At 40.4% G+C, this 25,582-nt stretch overlaps 1 protein-coding gene across 3 annotated transcripts; it reads right to left on the bottom strand.

Moving 5' to 3' along the window:
- Positions 1–396: 396 nt before the first annotated feature.
- Positions 397–22,076, bottom strand: LOC139385610 (protein NLRC3-like). Of its 3 annotated transcripts, none has more exons than XM_071130819.1 (12): positions 21,843–22,061; positions 20,000–20,101; positions 19,472–19,655; positions 16,930–17,481; positions 16,695–16,731; positions 14,289–16,284; positions 12,898–13,068; positions 4,832–4,993; positions 1,969–2,142; positions 1,673–1,837; positions 1,489–1,535; positions 397–1,398 (listed from the first exon to the last, which is right to left on the bottom strand). In XM_071130819.1, the coding sequence occupies exons 4-12, from the start codon at positions 17,041–17,043 to the stop codon at positions 863–865; spliced, it is 3,402 nt and encodes a 1,133-aa protein (XP_070986920.1). In that variant the 5' UTR covers positions 17,044–17,481; positions 19,472–19,655; positions 20,000–20,101; positions 21,843–22,061; the 3' UTR covers positions 397–862. The 3 variants fall into 3 exon arrangements, with proteins under 3 accessions (XP_070986920.1, XP_070986919.1, XP_070986921.1); XM_071130818.1 differs by having other exon boundaries at positions 14,289–16,286; positions 16,698–16,731; positions 21,843–22,006; XM_071130820.1 differs by lacking the exon at positions 19,472–19,655 and having other exon boundaries at positions 21,843–22,076.
- Between the last annotated feature and the right edge of the window lie 3,506 nt (positions 22,077–25,582).

Below are 25,582 nucleotides of genomic sequence, written 5' to 3'. Positions count from 1 at the left end.
GTAGTCTACTATTCTCTAATCTCCCCTCTCTTCTGGGTGTCTCATTAAAAGTTGAAGGGAGACAGATGGTGCGGTTTAAGTCAAGCATGGCTGACTTCAAATGTCAGCTTCTCTATCTCTGTGTGTGATGTTTAGTGTACATCTTAGGCAGTGTTCAGACAGGCAGCCTAATTCTGATAAAAAAATCTCACTAAATTGGTCTTTTGACCAGTCACATCAGCTCTGAAAAGATCTTATGAGCACAGCCTGACACTCTTCTCCCTCTCTCTCCTGCCCTGAGGGCGAGTGTATATTCCTAATGGTCCACCCTTCAGGGTTGAGAGTGTGGATGGATTGGTGGGATGAAAGTATAAAACGTGTTGGGGTTAGGAGTTTAAGAAATCCTTCATATAAAAACACATTTGAACATTTTTTATAATACACAACACCACAATCATACATATTGTACATGTAATAGTTTGATAAAATGTATTTCCATTATTACTCAAAAATAAAAACACCCCGAACCCCCGAGAACAATGTACAGAAAAAAAGCTAAGGAGAAGCTCCCCTTGTAGCTGAACGCAACATATCATACAGAATAGGTCAAACTTTCAACCACTATATTGAATAAGTATGCAGTTCATATACAGTAGGACCTCAGATTGGGAATCCAGGTTCTTTCAAAAACGTTGAAATGTTTGTAATTTTGCAATGTACTGGGGGGAAAGAGTTCAAACAATTATGGATAATATGAATTGAGTATTTCCATGTATTGGTCAACTGGATATGGTCTAGACTCCATCTCTATCATGGACTCAGAAGTACAGCAGTTTATTAGTAAACATTCAACATAATCCTTTTCTCTAGGCCAATTTAAGACCTAACACAGGGACACTGATGAATAGTCATTGACTGAAAATGCTGGATAAAGTGGTTCAGTGAAGGTGGACTGGAATGTGTGGAGGTGGGTCAGAGTGTCAGAGTAGACTAGGTAGAAGGACAGAATGCCTTGTGAGGAGTTCAGATACACCCCAACTCTGTCAGTGCTGGAAGAGGGGGCAGGTATGACCGTGCGCTCATTTTTGTGCCAGACAGAGAGTTTGAGGAAACCATGTTTGAGGAGTCTTAGGCTCCAGGATTTGTCATTGTAACCAAGCAAACAGTTATGCCCTTTTCCAACCCTGCTCATGTGTTTATATGCCACACCTACATGAAACCCTTTCCCACTACACTCTGCCTCCCAGTAACAGCACCCAGTCAGACCCTCTCTACACAGCACCTGAGGACAGTCATTAAATCTCTCTGTGTGAGGCAAACATAGATGACCATCATCCTCCCATGTCACAGTTCTTCCGTTGTTAGACAGAGAGAGCGTTTTGTGTGCTGTGTTAGGGTCCAGTGTGAGCGCACAGGCATCTGCAATAAATAGTGGTTAGGAATCGGTACACATGCCAAGATTAATTTATGCATTTAGGAGACTAGAGAAGTTAACGATGAAAAACATACACTTCTTCAGGCCTGGTTTTAAGTAGCACTCTTCATTGTGTTCCACACTAAGGGAAGCAGAGGAACAGTGATTTAGTGACAGAAACAAGACTTGTAACTCAGTGAAACCGGCACTGAATAGTTATTCAGACACAGGTTAAGCCTAGTTTTGGACTAAGGAGCACTTTCAAGTTACTTGATTTACTTTAGTATGAAGAGTGGATCGCCCAGTACATCAGAGAGCAGTCTCACTCCTCTGTCTCCTGGGTGATTGTAGCTCAGATCCAGCTCTCGCAGGTGTGAGGGGTTTGACCTCAGAGCTGAAGCCAGAGAATCACATCCTTCCATTGAGACAAGACAGCCAGAAAGCCTGCAAAAGGAAGACATCACTATTTTAAAAGACTTCTAACTACTCATTTCATATATGTACATGGTTAATTAATTAAATGGGCTGTCTAATGAAATGGGCTGTGTATGACAATTTCATAATCTCATAACTACCTCAGTGTCTCCAGTTCACAATGTTTACTCCCCAGTCCAGCAGAGAGCAGCTTCACTCCTGAATTGTGCAGGTTATTGTCACAGAGTACTAGCGTTCTCAGGTATGAGGGGTTTGAACGTAGAGCTGAAGCCAAAGAAGCACAGCCTTCCTCTGTGATGCCACAGGATGACATCCTGCAGGAAGAGTTCAGAGAAATCTTGAAAATATTAAATACCACAATATTTGTGAGATTGTTTAAGGTGTAGTTACAAGGTTAAACCTTTAACATTTCTACCTGCAACGAGCACCAAATGCCAGTTACATCGTAGTAGCAGAGGAATAGAAATCCACGAGCGTAAAACGTACTTTGTAGAACGCTGTCTGATGGTGTAAAAATCAGCCTTTTTGTTGTGACTAGCCCGTCCGAATGTCACGTGTGCAACTTCCTGTATTATGATTGGGCCTCGTTGGCATGGTTGATAAGGTAAGAACCAGTACTAAGGCTGGGTTTACACAGGCAGCCAAATTCTGATCTTTTGCCCAATTATTGTCAAAGGATCTGAATTGGGTTGCCTGTGTAAACCCAGCCTGTCATTTCAGGTGTTTCAAGGTAGTGTCCTTAAAAGAGTGGCTGCTTATCCGACTTTTCAGAATTTTTTTCCTCCAGGCTAAAAATCCCGAAACGTCGGGATGTGCGGATCACATTAGGAGCTTCTGTTTATGCTCTACTTTACACACATTCTCTGCTCTACTACTCTGGTGAATGGTTAGATCAAAGCTGAATCAGTGTCTGCAAAATCGCACAATCATAACAGAACTGAATATAATAGTATTAATGTATGTTATTGTAAGACAAAAAACACATTTTTCCTCCCATGTGGCCGAAACTCAACATTATGCAAAATAAACACAAACTATGCTATGGTTTGTAAACACCATCTGCGCAAAAATCTGGTCACTGTACATCATTCAAAAACACTGTATAACTCAAGAAAATCTAAATGCACACCCCCATAAACTGATTGAAGTCAAATAGTTGGTATGCAGATGCTGCATGGACGTGTCATCAGTAAAACTTGAATAATTATCATTCCCGATTGACAGTGACAAATGTGAAGGGAAGGCAGACTTGACAGGTTTAGCAAAAATGTCTAGCTAAATGACCACAAAACACGCCCACAAGGCCTTTTCGCCTCAATTTGTAGGGACATGGGCTAGAGGTCGACCAATTAATTAGGGCCGATTTCAAATTTTTATAACAATCGGTAATCAGTATTTTTGGTCGCTGATTATGGCTAATTACATTGCAATCCACGAGGAGACTGCATGCAAGGTAAGTTGCTAGCTAGCATTAAACCTATTAAAAAAAAATACTATCTTGACATAATCGTTGCAATCCTGCGTTGCAAATAATCAATGCGTTGCCTGTTAATTTATCATCGAATCACAGCCTACTTCAATTTCGCCAAACTGGTGATTTAACAAAAGCACATTCGCGGGGAAAAAAGCACCCTGTCCCTAACCATAAACATCAATGCCTTTCTTAAAATCAATACACAGAAGTATATATTTTTAAACCTGAATATTTAGTTAAGAAATTAATGTTAGCAGGCAAAATAGGAAAATTGTGTCACTTCTCTTATGTTCAGTGCAAGCAGAGTCAGGGTATATGCAGCAGTTTGCGCCGCCTGGCTCTTTGCAAACTGTGTGAAGACCATTTCTTCCTAACAAAGACTAATTAAATTTGCCAGAATTTTACATAATTATGACATTGAAGGTTGTGCAATGTAACAACAATATTTAGATTTAGGGTTGCCACTCGTTCGATGAAATACGGAACGGTTTCGTATTTCACTGAAAGAATAAATGTTTTGTTTTCTAAATGATAGTTTCTGGATTTGACCATATTAATTAATGACCAAAGGCTCGTATTTCTCTGTGTTTATTATAATTATGTCTATGATTTGATATAGCAGTCTGAGCGGTGGTAGGCAGCAGTAGGCTCGTAAGCATTCATTCAAACAGCACTTTACGGCGTTTGCCAGCAGCTCTTAGCAATGCTTGAAGCACAGCGTTGTTTATGACTTCACACCTATAGACTCCCGACATTAGGCTGGCAAAACTAAAGTGCCTATAAGAACATCCAATAGTCAAAGGTATATGAAATACAAATAGTATAGAGAGAAATAGTCGACGTGTCATAATTCCTATAATAACTACAACCTAAAACGAATTAACTGGGAATATTGAAGACTCATTTTAAAAGGAACCAACAGCTTTCATATGTTCTCATGTTCTGAGAAAGGAACTTAAACGTCAGCTTTTTACATGGCACAATTGCACTTTTACTTTCTCCTCCAACACTGTTTTTGCATTATTTAAACCAAATTTAACGTTTCATTATTTATTTGAGACTAAATTGATTTTATTTATGTATTATATTAAGTTAAAATACAAAAGTGTTCATTCAGTATTGTTGTAATTGTCATTATTACAAATAAATATATATATATAAAAAAAACTCCCTCACTCTTCGACCTCCTCCACGAGAAAATTACCCATTTCTTTTCTGTTTTTGTTGGCTCCCCCACGTGGGGGTTCATGCTCTCTGATTGGCTCAAAGTCACGTTGTTGGCCACTGACGAACATTGCGATTCTACAAGTAGAATGGTAGGTTCGTCACTACCGGGTCGGCATGCTGCAGTTACCGCTTTTGTTCTAGCAAGAGAAAAGGAACGGCCTCCCACTGTGATAAGTACCTATCGGCAGTGAGAGCATGGTGTGTTTCCTGCTTTAGTCAATCATTCCAGAAGAGGTCAAGGTCTCTAGCTTTTCTTTACTATTGAACACGCTTCTCTTTCTGAACAAAAAAAATGCACATACATCAAAGTCTCCAATTTCTGTAGTCCAGCAGAGAGCAGTTTCACACCCGAATCTTGTAAATCATTGCCACCCAGGTCCAGCTCTCTCAGGTGTGATGAGGTTAAGCCAAGAGCAGACTCCAAAGCTGAACAACATTCCATTGTTAGATTGCATTGATTTAGCCTTAGGAAAAAAATATACAGAATTATGGTTAATAGTCATAGCCTCCTACTGTCTATACAGAAATAAAAAAATCATTCAAAATAGACCAGAAAGCATGATTTCATTAGTTTAGGGAAAACAATAAGCTGTGGATTGTTTTAAATCACATTGCCCACAAATCAGAAGGGCGAATTTGGGCAGTGCATGCTGAAAATACCAAATAGATGGTTGAGTTGCGACTGTCAGTGAAAAGTAGAGGCCCAGCTAGGCATACTTTTATTTAACTAGTCAAGTCAGTTAAGAACAAATTCCTATTTACAATGACAGCCTAGGAACAGTGGGTTCACTGCTTTGTTCAGTGCAGAACGACAGATTTTTTACCTTGTCAAGTCGGGGATTCGATCTAGCAATCTTTGGGTTACTAGTCCAACGCTCTAACCACTAGGCTACCTGCCACCCCTACTGCAATATTTTAAAATACAATTGTGGGAAACCATAGATATTTGCTTTCCAAACTATTGCTGTAAAGGGAAGACAATAAATACTTTAGTTATACAAATGATCTACTTAATTGAGAGAACAGTATAGCCTGTCTTATTGGCACCAGCGAAGAGCATCGGTCATATCCCGAGCTGAAACAAACACTTGAACTGGACAATTTTATCTCAACCTCTTCATTCAAAGACATGCTTACTGACAGTTGTGGCTGCTTTCCGTGATGTATTGTTGTCTCTACCTTCTTGCCCTTTGTGCTGTTGTCTGTACCATGTTTAGTGCTGCTACCATGCTGTTGTGTGTTGCTGCCTTGCTATGTTGTCTTAGGTCTCGCTTTATGTAGTGTTGTCTATCTTGTCATGTGTGTTTTGTCCTATATAATATAAATATATACACACACACACACACACACACACAGTGGGGCAAAAAAGTATTTAGTCAGCCACCAATTGTGCAAGTTCTCAAACTTAAAAAGATGAGGCCTGAAGGTTATGATAGTGGAGGGGTGTTATTTCTAGAAACTATGTATATTATTAGAGAAGAGATCTCACAGAAAAGGAAGGACAGCTGGCTGTGAAAAATGTAGAAATATAAAATATAGAGACAATTCTAAAAATAAAATGTAACATTATACAGATTATGGTAAAAGTGATAAGTGGTGGAATTCTGAACACTATAGCAAAAGTTTAAGAAACTTATGACTGAGTTTTGTTAGGATTGGATATTCTTCCAACTGGAAGACACTTGACTGATTACATGTTATTCTTACAGCAGTTGCTGTAGGGACCATAATTTGGCTATCATTATGTATAACTATATCAATGGCAGGAGGCAAGGTATTTGAGACAGAATGTTTACATAGGGCTGTTATTTAAATATTACAAATCCGTGATCTTGCTATAAGAACAAAGTATGTTGTCAGGAAATAAACCATGTGTTAGTGTGTATGTCCTCGGGAAAAAACAGCACATAAGAGGCTAGATGGAAGGGCATGGGCTGAATTCTGGAGACTGAGTGTACATCAAGATACACCAGGCTGGAGGTATACCATACAGCACCTGCAGTGGTAAAGATCGCTATGGCTCTCTTCGGTGGGTGAATCATTCTCACAAAAAGTAAGGTCCAGCTGAATAATGGGTGAGCTTGAAAACACCATGACAGAGGAACCAAGTTAGAGAGAAAGACTAGATTCCACTGTAGACATACTGGGTTTGGTTTGGGAGCTACTTGTTTTATTTGTTAATGCATCATGATGTGAAAAATGATAGATGTTAGGGTAGTTGTACTCTAGACAACATGTTGAAGGCATTGATGTGAAAGCATATGCAGTGTTAAATGACTTCAAAAAGAGAAATTGTTGATTAAGGATATGCATATGCTTATCAGTTGAAATGGAGCAGATGGAAACAAAATAAAAAATGACATGATTTGGGAACACCTCTCTGAACCTGGGGCCGAAAGAGGAAGACTGGGTAAAAGCAAGAGGAAGCTTATTAGAGCTTTTATTTTTGTGGAGTCCAGCAGAAAAGTATCCTGGAGGCATAGAGTCAGGTGAAGAGAGAGTGGGAATTGTCATGGTCTCAGATTTCGGTATTCGTGAATATATTTATGCATAACACATAACATTGTCAATACTGTTATGTTTTGTACTTTGCTTTCCAAGTCGTATGTTTAGGAACCTGAACCAGGACGAGAGGTTCCACGTCTGATGATCCAAGGGAACCAGAAGGACCTCTCCCAGTGATACCAGGAGATCTAGTCTACGTTCGAGTGTTCCGGAGGAAGTGGGATCAACCGAGGAGAGAAGGACCCTACGAGGTGGCCAGAACAACGTTAACTGCTGTCCAGGCGGGAGCCCGGAAGGAGCAGGAGCAGCAGAGGAGATTGAGACGCCGGGGAGGAGCCAAGAAACCAGCAGACCAAGTGGAAGCCAGGATACGACAAATGCACTGTCTGCTGCACCCAGAAAAGGACGAAGGAGAGACAACACTGGAGAAAAAGCCTGCAAACAATCAATATTCTCTCCTGTGGGGCCAGAGAGTCCAGGGTTGGGGGAAAATAACATGTCTGCTACTCCTAATGACATACATGTTGAGGCAGACCTCCCTGACAGAAACCCTCCACAGTGGGACCCCGAAATACCACCTACAGAATGGGAACAACTCTTCCCTGAAATCGATGCCTATCCAGATGGAAGCCCAGTCCAGTCAGAGGAGGGAGCTCCAGGGGAAGGAACAGAAAGGGAGACCCCACAAGAAGGAGGAGAAGGAAGAGTCTCGCAGGCTGAAGAAAAGGAGGATTTCCCCACAATTGACTTTTCAGCTCTTGAATGGTCCCCGTAACAGACAATTGAAGTTAGAACAACAAAAGAATAATGACATTGCCATGACAAGAGCAACAGTAAACACTGGTACAGGAACAACAGACTCACGCACAATTAAGCAGTATGGTGAAAACAGGAAGAGAAGAGAGGAACCCGCTGAACAATCTAAGAAGACTGACAAGGTTAGCATTTCTGCTCCACCTCAAATCATAACAGAAACAGGAGAACAGAAGTCAATCTCAATCAAGAGGATTAAACCTCTGCCTGAGACTGCATTCTGTGGATGGACACATCATCAGACAAAGGGAGAAGTTATCTGGGACCCGAAAGGATGTGACCTGACGGTAACCAAAAAAGAAGACGAGTGGTTGCTTACCTTGAATAAGATCGAACATGTTAAAGGTGAAGAATTTATAGTTGAAATAGCAAGAACAAGGTTAACTGAAGGAACTAGTGTAACTGTTATTAGAATTGGTCCTATGCCAATACCTGAACAGGAGGAGCCTGTGACAACCAGAACAATGACAACAACAGTGGCAGCTGTTACAAAGACTACGGTAGTCACCACTAGGCTAATGTCTACTGCTCTTACCAAGCAGTCCACTGTACCCACAAAGAAAACTGAAGCATCAGGGTCAGGAGGGTTTTTTACTGACATTTGGAACTTTCTAGCAAACTCTAACAATCTACCTCAAGAAAAGAACATTGCGATTCCAACTGAAACTGTAACTCCAACTGATACTTTAACCCTAGAACTGTACAAGGACAAATCATTGAAGATATTAGTAAAAAATGAATGGTATAAATGGGCTCAATATACAGCATTAAAATTAAAACTGACAAATTGCTTATTATGTGCACCCTCTCCGCTGACAGAATTAGTGGTGGTACCTAATCCTTATGATTATAGGGACTGTGCTGACTTTAATAAGAACTTTTGTCATTTGAGTAGATCAGAAAGGCCTTATTGTCCAGCTGAATGTTTGTCATATTTGGGAAATCCATCCTATCAAAGATATTACAACCAAGCTGGCTGGGGAAAATGGTGTCAAGAATTGGATATATGGGTGGAACCACAAAAGTTAGAGGCCCCATATAAATATCAAATAGATTATCAACAACCGTATGAATGTTTTAACAGCACGAAAGGACAGAATGAGATGGGAAAGTTTAAAGGTAAATGTGGGATCACATGGCACTTAACTAAGGACACCAATTGGAATGCAGACACTCCAGAAAGGGCTATTTATCAAGCAGCTGGTAGTTGGGAGGGAAAAGTATTTATTCATGACGATTGTCAAAATCAAACTCTAGCGCTACCATTAATTGCACCGTATGAAGAAAGACTATGGTAGTGGCAGATTTCTTCTGGGTATGTGGAAGGCAAAGGTTAAGGGCAACATTACCAAATGGATAGACAGGCCTTTGTGCAAGAGTTAGGTTGATTCAACAGATAAGTGTCACTGAATGGGATCCTGGTGAGTCTAAGCAAAATACAAAAAATAGAGTAAGGAGGGAATATAAATCTGACCCCGAGGTCTATTTAGATGCAATAGGACAACCTAGAGGAGTTCCTAATGAGTACAAAGCAAGAGATGAGATTAAGTCAGGATTTGAATCAATATTGGATCCTGTGGATAACACCTAATAAGAACTTAGAGTGGATTAATTATATTTACTATAACCAACAACGATTCATTAATTATACTGACTCTGCATTGACAGCTTTGGGAGAACAGGTAGAGGCAACCAGTAGAATGACATGGCAGAATAGACAAGCTCTCAATTGGCTCTTAGCAGAAAAGGGAGGTGTTTGTGTCATGTTTGGAGATGAATGTTGCACCTTTATTCCCAATAACACTGCGCCTAATGGATCTTTCTTTATTGCTATGGCAAAACTTAAAGGATTAAGAGCAGAAGTAAAGGCTAATGCTGGGGTTGATGCCCATGTTTGGGATTGGTTGGACCTGACTTTGGGAAAGTGGGGTGCTATGTTTGCTAGGATGGCTATCATGCTGGGAGGGGGCTTACTAGCACTGGGTATTGTGTTTTGTTGTGTTTTGCCATTGGTAAAATCTTTAGTGGTTCAGACAACAGTCAAACAAATGTCGAGACAAAAAGTTAATCCGCCTGTGGTAATTAATCCTGTACCTGGAAGACCTGGCCATTATACCAATAAGTATGGAATGCCTTGCAATGCTGTCGGAGGACCTCTAGACTGTTCCGTTGGTAATCCTAATTGTCTATATGGGGTTACTCCAGGGGGTGGTTATGCTTGCCATGGGTTGTGAAAAATAAAAAATAAAAGAGCACGTAGTCATCACGCTGTTCCTTTGTTGTGCTTTGTAGCAGAAAGGGGAGTCTATTGTCTGTTAGGAAGCCAAATGTTTTGTGTTGTGTTTATTTTTAATATATATATCCATAAATATATATCCTTACGTTTAATAAAAGTTAGTTTTGCCTTCTACAATAAGGATCATTGTTAACATGTTAGGTAACAGAGGGGATTCCGGTTACAAGTGTCTACGGACCATGTCCTTAATCTTCTAACAGGTCTGGTTATCTTTGATAATAGTTTGTTAGAGAGGTGTCTGCAAGGGAGGATCATGTTAAGATGTTTTATTTTAGAATGATGTCATATTGCTTTTATTTTTACAAACTGCATGAAGGTTATTTTAACAGAACCATATTCATTGTATTATTTTCTCTCAATTCTACATAACTGAGATAACCTCAGGCAAGGCTATGTACTACATGCTCATTGCTTTTTCACAGTATATTCATTTATTGAAAGTGTTTTATTTTTGTTTCCAACTGTATCTTTTACTCCTATTTGTGTTATTGATTGGAGATGTTTGGTCCAGTTGGGTTGTGTGACATATTCATATTCATTTCATCTTCTATGTGTATGTATATAGTTGATGTTAATTTTGCCTTCATCCTTCTTGGTGTTCTTTAAAGTGTTTTTATGTGAGACTGTTCAGACTCAGAGGGGGAATTATGTTGGAGCAAACCATTGAGGAAAGCTCAGCATTGCATGTAGATAGGTTTGGCTGCTAGGCTGAAGTAGCAAGGACATGCACATTAAGAAAATATGATATCCAGGCTATATGACACCCAGACCATACTCTATTTTTGTAGATATACATTAACCAAGACCATACGTGCATTCATGACAGCTGAACGTGCTGTGGTCAGCAGGGTACAGGAAGAAAGATATAGGCAAGATAACTGATGACTAACACGTAAAACATAAGCATGCAGTACATACATTATTTTTAGAACATGGAAAGAGTTCTGCCATCGTTGTAACCAAAAGCAGATACTAAGGGGGAGTAACTTTATTTACATATGTGATGTACACAAATATTATGTATGTATAAAAGCAGAGCCAGTGTTAAGAAGCGGCGGCTATTCCGCGGACCAGCACGGCTCTTAATAACTTGTATTAAAGTCTACATTGAATTCACAAAGTTCTTCTGAGAGTATTATATTTCTGAAACAATTATCTACGACACCATCAATAAAATGCAATTGTGTTTGTTGTCCGTAGGTTATGCCTACCCATGACGCAATACACGCTGCCTGCCATCTGCCCGGTACAGTTGAAACCAAGATTTATCCGTGAAGAGCACACTTATCCAGCGTGCCAGTGGCCAACGAAGGTGAGCATTTGCCTACTGAAGTTGGTTACAACACCAAACCTGCAGTCTGGTCAAGACCCTGGTGATGACAACGAGCTTGCAGATGAGCTTCCCTGAGACGGTTTCTGACAGTTTCTGCAGAAATTATTTGGTTGTGCAAACCCAGTTTCATCAGCTGTCCGGGTGGCTGGTCTCAGACTATCCCGCAGGTGAAGAGGCCGGATGTGAAGGTCCTGGTCTGGAGTGGTTTCACATGGTCTGTGGTTGTGAGGCCGGTTGGACGTACTGCCAAATTATCTAAAACCACGTTGGAGGTGGCTTTTGGTAGAGAACTTAACAATCAATTCTCTGGCAAACGCTCTGGTGGAAATTCCTGCAGTCAGCATGTCAATTGCACGCTCCCTCAACTTGAGACATCTGTGGCATTGCGTTGTGTTACAAAAAAGTTGCCTTTTATTGTCCCCAGCACAAGGTGCACCTGTATAATGATCATACTGTTTAATCAGCTTCTTGATATGCCACACCTGTCAGGTGGATGGATTATCTTGGCAAATGAGAAATTCTCACTAAAAGGAATGTAAACAAATTTGTGCACAGAATGAGAGAAATAAGCTTTTTGTGCGTATGGAACATTTTGGGGATCTTTTATTTAGCTCATGAAACTACAGGACCATGCTGAGTTTATATTTTTGTTCAGTGTAAAAGGGCAACATTTTCCCAAGGGTGCAGTGAGAACCAATGGGTTGGACGATACTTCTCATCATCTTTAAAAAAAAAAGTATACTTAGGGCCTCCCAGGTGGCGCAGTGGCCTAGTGCACTGCATCGCAGCGCTAGCTGTGCCACGAGAGACTCTGGGTTTGCGCCCCAGGCGGGTTTGGCCGGTAGGAATATCCTTGTCTCATCGCGCACCCTGTGGCAGGCCGGGTCCCGTGTACGCTAACCAAGGTCGCCAGGTGCACGGTGTTTCCTCCAACACAGGGTGGCTTCCGGGTTGGATGCGCGCTGTGTTAAGAAGCAGTGCGGCTTGGTTGGGTTGTGTTTTGAAGGATGCATGGCTTTCGACCTTCGTCTCTCCCGAGCCCGTACGGGAGTTGTAGCGATGCGACAAGACAATAATTACTAACAATTGGATAGCACGTAATTGGGGGAAAAAATAAATACATTTAAAAAAGGTATACTTAACTGGAAATCAACCAATTCTCAGTCGTTAACGAACAGGTAAAATTATGTAAAAATTGGAAGTGTGTAGGCTACGGAGAGAAACAAAGAGATGTGGGCGCTGGATATGGAGGTGTGTGCTAGTGGATCTGGATGTAGTTGATGTTTGTTTATAAAATATATAAAAAAGAAATAGTCTGCAAATGTGATGATGAATATTGGCTTACCCACGCTGCCTGAGGTAGTCTACACACATACTGTAATTACACCTAAATGTGGCACAAACAAACAAAATTTGCTCACCTCAAGATCTTCAGTTTACAGCTTTGACTACACAACCCATCACAGAGCAGATCCATACGAGAGTGCTGCAAGTCATTGTAACTCAGGTCCAGCTTTCGCAGTAAGTTTGTTGACTTTATAGCTGAGGCCACTACTCCCCAAGACCTCTCTGTGAGGTTACAGCCAGCAAGTCTACAACAACAGAGTAAATACAATTAAACTAACCTCTACAAATGTGTAGGTACAGTGCATTCGGAAAGTATTAAGACACCTTCCCTTTTAGTTATGTTTCAGCCTTATTTTAAAATGGATTAAATACATTTTTCCTCATCAATCTACACACAACACCCCATAATGACAAAGAGAAAACAGGTTTAGAATTTTTTGCAAATGTACATATAAAAATAAAAAAAACAGATACCTTTATTTACACAAGTATTCAGACCCTTTGCTATGAGACTCGAAATTGAGCTCAGGGTTAGGGTTACAGGCACACACCTGTCTATATAAGGTCACACAGTTGACAGTGCATGTCAGAGCAAAAATCAAACTGAGGTTGAAGGAATTGTCCGTAAAGCTCAGAGACAGGATTGTGTCGAGGCACAGATCTGGGGAAGGGAAACAAAACATTTCGGTTGCATTGAAGGTCCCCAAGAACAGTGGCCTCCATCATTCTTAAATGGAAGAAGGTTAGAACCACCATGACTCTTCCTAGAGCTGGCCACGCGGATAAACAGGGGAGAAGGGACGTGATCAAGAACCCGATGGTCATTCTGGCAGAGCTCCAGAGTTCCTCTATGGAGATGAGAGAACAATCCAGAAGGACAACCAGCTTTGCAGCACTCCACCAATAAGGACTTTATGGTAGAGTGGCCAGACAGAAGCCACTCCTTAGTAAAAGGCACATGACAGCCACTTGGAGTTTGCCAAAAGGCACTTAAAGGACTCAGACCATGAGAAACAAGATTATCTGGTCTGATGAAACCATGATTAAACTCCTTGTCCTAGAGTGGCCCAGTCAGAGCCCGGACTTGAATCCGATCAAACATCTCTGGAAAGACCTGAAAATAGCTGTGCAGCGACGCTCCCCATGGAACCTGACAGAGCTTGAGAGGATGTGAACAGAAGAGAATAAAACTCCCCAAATAGGTGTGCCAAGCTTGTAGCGTCATACCCTAGAAGACTCAATGTGCTTCAAAGGGTCTGAATACTTATGCAAATGTGCTAAATTTATTTTTAATACATTTGCAAAAATTTATAAACCTGTTTTTGCATTGCAATTGTGGGGTATTGTGTGTAGATTGAGGGCAAAAAACTATTCAATCCATTTTAGAATAAAGGCTGTAACGTAACAAAATGTGGAAAAAGACAAGGGGTCTGAATATAATGTGCATAATTAGCTTAACACTCACAAAGCGTTTCTGCAGTACTTGATAAGTGGAATAAGCCTCTTTCGTCCCTCCTCACAAGTGTTGAACTTCTTTAGGTCAAACTCATCCAGAATCTCCCTTGACATCAGCACAGTAGCCAGAGTTGTGCATTTAGCAGGTGAGAGCTTTGTTCCTCCACGATTTCCTGACCTCAGGTACGCTTCAACCTCTTCAGTAAGTGTATTGTCATTTATTTCAGCCAAACAGTATACAAGGTTAATGGATCTCTCGGGGGAGTTGTGCAACCTCAGCTGTTCCTTTATGTAAAACTTTGTTTCTTCAACACTATCTGCATAGCTCTCCGTCTCTGACAGTAGGTCTTGTAGGAGTCTCTGATTGGAGTCCAGTGAAAGGCCAAGAAGGAAGCGGAGCATAAGGTCCAGATGTCCATTCACACTCTGCAAGGCATTGCGCAATGCACTCTTCAGTAACACATGGAAGGATGGTTTTTCATGTAGAACCAGCTCTGAAGACTCAGAGCCAGACACTTCTTCAGCCTCATCATCATTGAATGACTCGGAGTGTTCCTCAGGCTCTTCCTTCAGAGTTAAGTTTTCTTCAATAGTGGACTCTAGACTTTCTCCAGACTCATCACTCTGCGAAGCATCTGAATGGTCGCCGTTATCACCAAACAAAGCCGCAGAACCTTCTTCCAGGTCCTCCTCAACAAACCCCTTATGGAGGAAAGACTCCAACACACAAAGGTTATCGGTTGTGTAGCAGTAGAGTAAATACAGAGCGGCAAAGTACTCCTGGATGGTGAAATGCACAAAGCAGTAGACTTTCTCGCAGTAGAGCCCATCTTCTTGTTTAAAGATTTCTGTGCACAATCCAGATTTCACTGAAGCTACATTGATGTCAAGGCCACACTCTATCAGATCCTTCTCATAAAATATGAGATTGCTTTTCTTCAGGTGTTCAAAAGCTAGCTTGGCCAGCTTTAGAATGATCTCTTTATCTGATTCTTTGATCCTCCGCGCATCTGTCTCATTGCTGTTATGATACTTCTGGTTCTTCAGGTTTGTCTGAATGAGCACGAAGTGTGTGTACATCTCAGAAATTGTTTTAGGGATTTCTTTGCAGTCATTTGTCAACATCTCCCCTAGAACCATAGCAGTGATCCAGCAGAAGACTGGAATCTGGCACATGATGTTGAGGGTCCTTTTTGTCTTTATGTGGGAGATGATTCGGTTGGCCAGGTTCGCATCCGAACAGAATCTCTTCCTGAAGTACTCCTCCTTCTGTGAGTCATTGAACCCACGCACTTCTGTCATCTGTGTTATGTTCTTCCTGGGGATCTGATTGGCTGCTGCTGGTCGGGAGGTTATCCAGAGGCGAGCACTGGGTAGCAGATTCCCCTTAATGAGATTTGTCAATAGCACATCAATGGGCGCTTCTTCTGTCATGTCAAACAATATCTTGTTTCGATTGAAATCCAGTGGAAGTTGGCTTTCATCCAGACCATCGAAAATGAACAGAACTTGACAACCTGCAATTTTCTTTGCATCTATTTCTCTAAGTTCATTGTGGAAGCTACACAGAAGGCCATGAAGACTGAACTGTTTTTCGACCAGATTCAAATCCCGGAAAGGAAGCAGAAATATGAAATCCAGATGCGAATTGGCTTTTCCTTCTGCCCAGTCAAGGATGAACTTCTGGACTGTGACTGTTTTTCCGATCCCAGCAATGCCCTTGGTCATCACAGTTGTGATTATTCTGTCCTGTCCAGGTAAAGGTTTAAAGATGTCGTTGCAGTTGACAGGAGTGTCTTCTGATGTGCATGTTCTGGATGCTGTCTCAATCTGCAACACCTCATGTTTGTTACAGAGCCCTTCGGTCTCTCCTGCTGTGATGTAGAGTTTTGTGTAAATATTGTTGAGAAGAGTTTCATTTCTGGCGTTGCCTTCAAACAGGTGCTTACAGCGGCTTTTCAGTCTGGCTTTATGCTTCTCTTTGACACTCTGTATGAGAGCATCCTCTGCAAGGACAAAGTTACAGGGACACAAAACACACAGATTAAAAAAAGGTAAGGTATGTGATGATGACCACCAGTTGAAAAGCACACAAGTGAAATAATCACATTGCCAAATCACCACATGATATCTACTTAGCAGTAGGAAGTAGGATGTCTTCTATGTGTCTGCTTTGCTGTAACTTGGATGTGCACCAGGTACAGGCTGTCAGGCCACCCTTCACTTACTGTAGAAACAGGACAGAAACACAATCAGTTTATGGTGCTAAAATTAAATGGTGAGGATAAATGCAGAGTCCATTTGATCCAGTTTAGGATACTGTAAAAAACCCACTACTACTATGACTGCTACTGCAAGTACACTAATCATTTGCATAATACACTAGTCTATAGTGTTCGAAAAATTTATGTCTTACCCTTGATCACTGCTTTGTGGAGCCACTGACAAGTCCACTGGAATATACAAAACATAAACATTGCTTAGGATACAAATTATTTGGAATTTGAGTGGCACATTCTATATGAAGAAAAAAATAAGCAAAGCACAAGGTCTACCTAATGAAACTAATGTTATTCATGAGTAATTATAAAATGAAGTTACTGTTTTAAATGTATTCAGATGCTGATTAGAATCATAACAGATACACTTACCGCTCTGTTGAGATGACACGTTAATATTAACAGAGCCCAAAATATAGTTGTTGTTGAGTTGTGGTGCAACATTAGTGCCTCCAGACTGGGCTGTGTAGGAATGTCCAAAAGCATGTGCTGCTAACATGAGGGATGGGGAGGAGGAGACTGGTGGAATGGATGACGGGAGAGGAGGGCCCAGTGAAACCGAGGATGGGGAGGAGGAGACTGGTGGAATGGATGACGGGAGAGGAGGGCCCAGTGAAACCGACGATGGTGAGGAGGAGACTGGTGGAATGGATGACGGGAGAGGAGGGCCCAGTGAAACCGAGGATGGGGAGGAGAAGACTGGTGGAATGGATGACGGGAGAGGAGGGCCCAGTGAAAGAGGATGGGGGGTGGAGACGTGTGGTGAAACAGAGGATGACAGAGAGGAAAGGTGAGGATGAGTAAGATGTGGAAAGGGGGGTTGCCGTGGTGTAACGGAAGAATGGAGAGGCTGGCAGTTTGATGAAAAGGAAGAGGATGGGAGTGAAGCTTGTGTCTGCTCCGTGGTAGGTTGATCTCCTAGACCTAGAGAGAGGAAAGAGAGTTGGATACTACATACTTGTCACTTACAAAAACTCTGACTTAGGGATAGCCCCCTTTGTTTCAATTTTCACCTAAAATGACATAACCAAATCTAACTGCCTGTAGCTCCGGCCCTGAAGCAAGGAAATGCATATTCTTGATACCATTTGAAAGGAAACACTTTGAAGTTTGTGGAAATGTGAATTGAATGTAGGAGAATAACAATAGATCTGGTAGAAGAAAATACAAAGGAAAAAAGTTTTTTTTTCTACCACCACCTTTGAAATGCAACAAAGGTCCCAGTTCTAGCCATCACTCTGGTTGTAATTCCGATTGTGCGTATGAAGAGTTTCAGACAGATAACTTGAAGTATGAGCGAACTACATGACATTTAGTGTGAAATCACCCAGGAACATTTGGGCGAATCGCGAAGGAGACATTTGCATTCATATGACATTTTTCTGCAAGAATATCGTCAAATCTGTATACTTAGACTTTGATTTAGCTTTTCCAGTATTAGTAGCCATATTATAAGTTCAACATTTACAAAACAACCCGTTTTCATAACTGAATATTCTTATAACTTTTGTCCAAAAGGAAAAGGCATACTGTTACAAAAGGTTAGCAGCTACATTTTACGACAGATACAGGGTTTCTGGATACTCCCGTGAAGCCCAGCTCATTGGCTATCTAGCTAGCTCTGTTTGACTGCGATTTGTGCTTATTTGACAAAGCTAGAGTCAATCAAGTGAGAGTCGGCCTGCCATGAAGGCGTCGCTCTTTTTTCCTATAGGATATACTACCCCCTAATGATAGTGAAGTCTAGTTACGTTCTAGGATCTCTGAGGAATATATACAAACGTGATTTGACCGGTTTAAACTACGTTTATGGTTAGATTTTCAAGGATTTTTTGAAAATTGAACGAGTGGAAATACAAAATCAATTGTGCATGCTATATGGACCTTTTTAGGATATGAAAAAGGATTTTATCTAACAAATTCATGTTCTCTGGGAAGGACAACAACCAGCCGAGCCACTGCCTGGTCACCCCGCTACCATCCAGAAGGCGAGGTCAGTATAGGTGCATCAAAGCTGGGACCGAGAGACTGAAAAACAGCTTCTATCTCAAGGCCATCAGACTGTTAAACAGCCACCACTAACATTGAGTGGTTGCTGCCAACACACTGACTCAACTCCAGACACTTTAATAATGGGAATTGATGGGAAATGATGTAAAATATATCACTAGCCACTTTAAACAATGCTACCTAATATAATGTTTACATACCCTACATTATTCATCTCATATGTACATGTATATTCTGTACTCTATATCATCTACTGCATCTTTATGTAATACATGTATCACTAGCCACTAACTATGCCACTTTGTTTACATACTCATCTCATATGTATATACTGTACTCGATACCATCTACTGTATCTTGCCTATGCCGCTCTGTACCATCACTCATTCATATATCTTTATGTACATATTCTTTATCCCCTTACACTTGTGTCTATAAGCTAGTAGTTTTGGAATTGTTAGCTAGATTACTTGTTGATTATTACTGCATTGTCGGAACTAGAAGCACAAGCATTTCGCTACACTCGCATTAACATCTGCTAACCATGTGTATGTGACAAATAAAATTTGATTTGATAAATCAGAGCAAGATTTCAGACTGTAAGTACACATTTCATCTTCAGAGGAGAATTTATCAAACCTATCGCGGTAAAAAAAAGTGTTTTGTTGTTAGGCGCTCTCCTCAAACAATAGCATGGCATTTTTTTTCCGCAGTAATAGCTACTGTAAAGTGGACAGTGCAGTTATATTAACAAGAATGTAATCTTTCAGCCAATATAATATGTACCGACATTTGTTGTTTCTCTAAAATGCGTGATCATGACACAAGGCGCTGCATGATTTACAACAACTCTCCCGTTGACGGGACGCCTAACCCTAACAAGTTTTCATTTTAAATGGCTTACTCCTTTTCCTGTTGCTTGAGGGTGGGTCGTTGTGTTGTTGTGGTATCTGTCCAGGCGTGTCAATGGCGGGGGAACTCTTAGGGCTCTCCCTACACTGGGGACAGGATGCTGATGGGGGACAAGACCTGCCAAACATCTTTCTAATACATGGCTTGGTGCCAAGATTCTTCTTCCACTCAGGGTTCTGCAATAATAATTGTGAATAAGACTACACAAAATGTCATTGGTAAAGTTATTGGTATCGCTTGAAAAGTTGTTAGAAAGAAGTTATGCTTTTTAGCCAAATATACTGAATATTTTAGAAAAGGGATGACTGACAACATCATTGTTTATATGACACTTGTTGAGAATTGCAGATTTCATTGACAGATATAACATGTTTAATCATCAACATAAGTGGTAATATGGGCTTATGTAATGCTTTACAAAGTTACATTGTAAATACAGGAAATAAGCAATACACATACAATTAAGAGAATAAATGAAATGTTCAATTAACCTTAGATTTACAGAGAGCCATTGACTGACCTTTGCCATGGTGCGTCTCTTTTTCCTGTCCATGGTGTCCTTCTCCAAAAGGTGTTCTTACAGGCTGCGACCAGTTTCCCCCTCTTGTCTATTTCATAGAGGCTGGGGGAATCAACAGTACCATACAATGGAATGTTCATTATGCTCGGGAAAACAATTTGCATGCAGTCTTGTCTGTAGCTTATATGGGTCATTCTCATGTCATTTTTCATGTGATTTCCTCTTGGATCACTGAGATTAGGATCTGTACATATCTATTTCATTATGTTTTTTTAATCAGATATATATTTTACCACAAAATCATCATTAACAGTTTCATAGTCCAAAAAAGTAAAAACAAATACATTTCTAATATATTATTTTACATTGCTACCCTTATGAAAAGGCTTGAGTTAAACATAACATTGAAAATACAAATAATTTCCCAATTTCAGAGTTTTAGTATTGAGAATGCCAAGTAGGGTTAAGGGGGTGTTTGAGAATAGGAACCTCATGCTGATGGCATTTAAGTGAATAAATGAACTTAAAGATGCACTATGCAGAAATCACAACACCATTTCATGGTTGCTAAAATTCTAATAGTTCACCTACTTTTAGTTTGTGACAAAACAATCAGTTATTGTGTAGTGAATGATTGTACCATCTAAACCACTGAAATATCCTTCTATAACCAAAAAGATTGTATATTCAGCTGTTTGAACACAAAAAGGAAACATAGAAATAATACACATAGAACAGATCTACCACTTCTTAGATTTGCTTTCAACTGGAATGAAAGATCTATAACTCACATTTCTATGTGAATTTGGTCAGGAATCCCAAAAAGTTACATATTGTAGCTTTAACTTGTGCTCATCTAAGGACTACTCCTGGGGATTATGCATCATGGGTGAATACGTTTTCACAGAAACTTGAAAAAGTGTCAAAATTCAACTAGTATACCATTTTAATGATTTATGGACAAACTACCACAAACATTTTTTGTGTTAAATGAAAATAAAGTAACATTTTATTTAGGGTGAAAACGTACAAAATAATATTCAATAAGACACTTAGCCAAGTGTCAGAATAATAGTTGATTTTTGCCAATGCATCATGGTTTTGTAACTCAATTTCCTACAGACTGGTTTCATTAGAGAGAGATCCAACCAAATCATGAGAAAACAAAAAGATACTTACTTGATACATTGGAAAGAATTAACAAAAAAAAGAGCAAACTAGAATGCTATTTGACCCTGAACAGAGAGTACACAGAGGCAGAATACCTGGCCACTGTGACTGACCCAAAATTAAGGAAAGCTTTTACAATGTACAAACTCAGTGAGAAAGGCCACCGTAGGCAGACCTGGCTCTCAAGAGAAGACAGGCATTTTGTGGGCACATTGCCCACAAAATGAGGTGGAAACTGAGCTGCACTTCCTAACCTCCTGCCAAATGTATGGCCATAGAGACACATATTTCCCTCAGATTACACAGATCCACAAATAAATTGAAAACAAATCCAATTTTGATCAACAACCATATCTATTGGGTGAAATACCACAGTATGCGTCACACTCAGACTCCGTCTAAAAGAGCGCGAACTGTACGGCGCAAACATCACCACACGCTACAACCGGATCTAGCTCTCTCTAGACAAATAAGTAGTCCAGATCGCTAGCATATGAGTAGTACTCGTCTCACTACAAAGGAGAGGAATGGAAGAAATTGTGTTCGCACCTGCGAGACAATCTAACGTTTACAATAAGTAACCTAGTTCACTTAAAAAAAATATATATATATATATATATATATATATAGGAACAGTGAAAAAAATGCAGCGAGGACTGCAGAAGCAACTTACCCGAATAGGCCATTGTCCTCGTCCAAAGCGGGCTTTGTACTGTACTTTTATTTCCAAGTCAATTTGCTTTGCATATCCCTTCAATGTATGTTTACTCGTCAACTATTATGATAAAGATTTGTATGAGACAATCCAGCTAAATTCACCGGTGGTGCACATTTCGGGGTTCATTTAATTCCAGGAATGCAATACAAGCACAAGAAAAAAATATTTTATAGTAAAGGGGCGCGGTTTACAGACTGCATTTCCTTGCCAAAAACGAACGTCCATCTGAATCCTAGTCTCCCGGCCTAAACAGACGGTTTACCTCCAATGATTCATAAATACACTGTTGAAATGAAATCACCGAGTACGACAGGCGTATAGCCCATTCCCAACAAAGCAGAGTTAAAAAGTAAGAAATATTTGCTAAATAAAAAAGGAAATATGAACACAAAAAAATACCTCTGGTGCACAATGTCCTACCTAATTCATAGGCAAAATATTTGCGTGGCAATTATAATTCTCTCTTATTTAAATTAGACTCTGAAACTGTGTTATAAAACAAGTGTTGGCCCCCATGTTTCATGAGCTGTAGCATGTGGATAAAATTACAAAGTCAACATTTGTGGGGTCCCTAACACTTAACCATAACGACTACACTATGTTTGCTTTTACTCTTCTCTGAACAGCTGACTTATCAGAAAAAAGTCAACATTACTTTCTTTGGAAAATAGCAAACTTGTGAGGACTGTCAAAAGTTGGCTCCAGCCAGATGTCATTGAGCGTAGTGGTCAGCAGAGGGCGCCAGAAGACACGTTCTCTTTTGCCACAAAACGTCCTCAATGCCTCCTCGTGGTGAGCTCAAAGTCAACAAAACAATTGTACCTTCAAATTCTGAATGCAGTTGTGCACCCCTTGGTAAAGCTAGGTTCTCTGCTAGAGCACACGGTTGCCAAACCAACCAAGAAGTACAACACAACAGATACAAAAGACCAGGGATTTCTGACTTTATTTTCCATTGTCTGTGAATTGTCCCCCCATCAAAGGGTGTTCAAGTGATACCCGCAGTGCTTCATTTGTAATTCGAGAGGTGCCAGAACAAAAAAATAATCTCTTCTCTGTGTGTGACCTAGGGAGCCCTGAGGTACCGGAACGCATGAGAAATTTAATAAAATATGAGGAAATTATAGGCCTAAACATGCCTTCCAGTTTCACTGGCTCACCCAATGAAGCGCAGCTCACTCGCTGGTGATGGCCGATGCGTTCCTGCCAAAAGCCCATAACTTGCGCTCGTCTTACTTTGTAAAACAATATTTGGAAGTTAATAAAATATTTAGTTAGCCTACAGCAGACAGATTATAGTTCTCTTTTCAGCAGGAGCCATTTGGTTTCCAACCTGTTTTCCATATTGCGAAAGGACTGTTTGTGTACTGTTCACTGGCAGATTTGCTGCGCGTTCCTTGTTGGACTACACACAATCTACAGCTGCGCAATTAAAAAAAATAAACTAGCAATCATCTGTGGCTTAATTAAGGTCCTTTAGATGCTGTAGTAGGCTATTCTGAAATATTTCATGTATTTCTGAACAGACAGCAGTTATTCTATAACTTTGGTAAATGTATTTTAATTTATCAGGGGTGCTGCAGCTCCTCTAGAACCCCTTCACTCGGCTATATGAAGTGCAACGCTGGAGAGATGAGAGTTTCAGGCTCATGTCTATCTGAGCAGAGATAAGCCAAACCACACGGCCAACAACAGTGGACACTTTATGGAACACAAAGCCTTCACTATCTCATCCTGGAATATCCAAGGCCTGAGATCATCTGCCTTTATGGAACACAAAGCCTTCACTATCTCATCCTGGAATATCCAAGGCCTGAGATCATCTGCCTTTGGCCTAAAGAACAGGAACCTGGACTTCAAAGAAATCAGAAATACAGACATTGTCATCCTACAAGTAACATGGTATGGAGGAGACGGACCCCACTGGTTGCCCTCTAGGTTACAAAGAGCTTGTAGTTCCAATTTGGTACAGAGCAGACCTAACTCACTCTATTAAATTAATCAAAACAGGAACATTGTACATTTCGCTAGAAATTCAAAAGGAAATTATCTTAAGAGAAAAATGTTATCCTGTGTGCTACCTATATCCCCCCCCACTAGAATCCCCATGCTTTAATGAAGACAGCTTCTCCAACCTGGAGGGGGAAATCAATAATTTCCAGGCCCAGGGACATGTACTAGTCTGTGGCGACCTAAAAGCCAGAACCTGACACCCTCAGCACACAGGGGGACAAACACCTGCCTGGAGGTGACAGCATTCCCTCCCCCATATGCCACCCTCGGAACAACTATGACAACATAACCAACAAAAACGGCAGCTCTGTCGCACGCTGGGTATGTACATAGTCAATGGTAGGCTTCGAGGGGACTCCTATGGTAGGTACACCTATAGCTCATCTCTTGGCAGTAGTACTGTAGACTACTTTACCACTGACCTCAACCCAGAGTCTCTCAGAGTGTTCACAGTCAGCCCACTGACACTCCTATCAGTTCATAGCAAAATCACAGTCTACTTGAACAGAGGAATACTCAACCATGAAATGCTATAGATGGAAGGAATGTAGTATGGAAACCTACCAAAAAACTATTAGGCAACAACAAATTCAATTCCTTTTCGACAACTTCCTGGACAAAACGTTCCACTGTAATAGTGAAGGTGTAAACTTGGCCAACAACAGAAAATATAAACAGTATAGTTGACCTCTAAGCTTCCCTATCAAATCTAAAAATTTAAAAAACAGGAAACCAAAGAAAATTAACAATGACAAATGGTTTGAAGAATACAAAAACCTAGGAAATGAAATTGAGAAACCTGTTCAACCAAAGACAGACACCCAGAAAACCTGAGTCTAAGCTTCACTATGGTGAATCACTAAAACAATACAGAAAACTAAGGAACAGCACATCTCAAATCAGCTCAATGTAATTGAAGAATCCATAGACTAACCACTTCTGGGAAAATTGGAAAACACTAAACAAATCATTATCTATCCAAAATGGAGACGTTTGGGTAAACCACTTCTTCAATCTTTTTGGCTCTATAACAAAGAGCCAGCAAACAGCAAACACATATACATGATCAAATACAAATCTTAGAATCAACTATTAAAGACTACCAGAAAACACTGAATTCTCCAATTACCTTGAATGAACTACAGGACAAAATAAAAACCCTCCAACCCAAAAAGGCCTGTGGTGTTGATGGTATCCTCAATGAAATTATAAAATATACAGACAACAAAAACAAATTGGCTATACTAAAACTCTTTAACATCATCCTTAGCTCTGGCATCTTCCCCAATATTTGGAAAGAATGACTGATCACCCCAATCCACAAAAGTGGAGACAAATTTGACCCCAACAACTACTGTGGGACATGCGTCAACAGCAACCTTGAGAAAATCCTCTGCATTATCATTAACAGCAGACTCGTATATTGTCTAAGTGAAAACAATGTACTGAGCAAATGTCAAATTGGCTTTTTACCAAATTATCGTACGACAGACCATGTATTCACCCTGCACACCCTAATTGACAAACCCAAAACAAAGGCAAAGTCTTCTCATTTAAAAAAAAAGCCTTCAACTCAATTTGGCATTAGGGTCTGCTATGCAAATTGATGGAAAGTGGTGTTGGGGGGGAAAACATACGACATTATAAAATTAATGTACACAAACAACAAGGGTGCAGTTAAA

This window comes from Oncorhynchus clarkii, chromosome 27, assembly GCF_045791955.1.
Source record: "Oncorhynchus clarkii lewisi isolate Uvic-CL-2024 chromosome 27, UVic_Ocla_1.0, whole genome shotgun sequence".
Classification (NCBI taxonomy): domain Eukaryota; kingdom Metazoa; phylum Chordata; class Actinopteri; order Salmoniformes; family Salmonidae; genus Oncorhynchus; species Oncorhynchus clarkii.
Note: the sequence above shows the minus strand (reverse complement) of the source record. Positions and strands in the feature narration are given on the sequence as shown.

Excerpts from the sequence above, each read along its gene's own strand:
- LOC139385610 (XM_071130818.1), bottom strand. The coding sequence starts at position 20,032 with ATGGACAGGAAAAAGAGACGCACCATGGCAAAG. Across the intron at positions 17,482-19,471 it reads CTCAAGCAACAGGAAAAGGA|GTCTAGGAGATCAACCTACC; the intron begins GTAAGCCATTTA and ends TCCTCTCTCTAG. Across the intron at positions 1,838-1,968 it reads TGTGAACTGGAGACACTGAG|GCTTTCTGGCTGTCTTGTCT; the intron begins GTAGTTATGAGA and ends TTCCTTTTGCAG.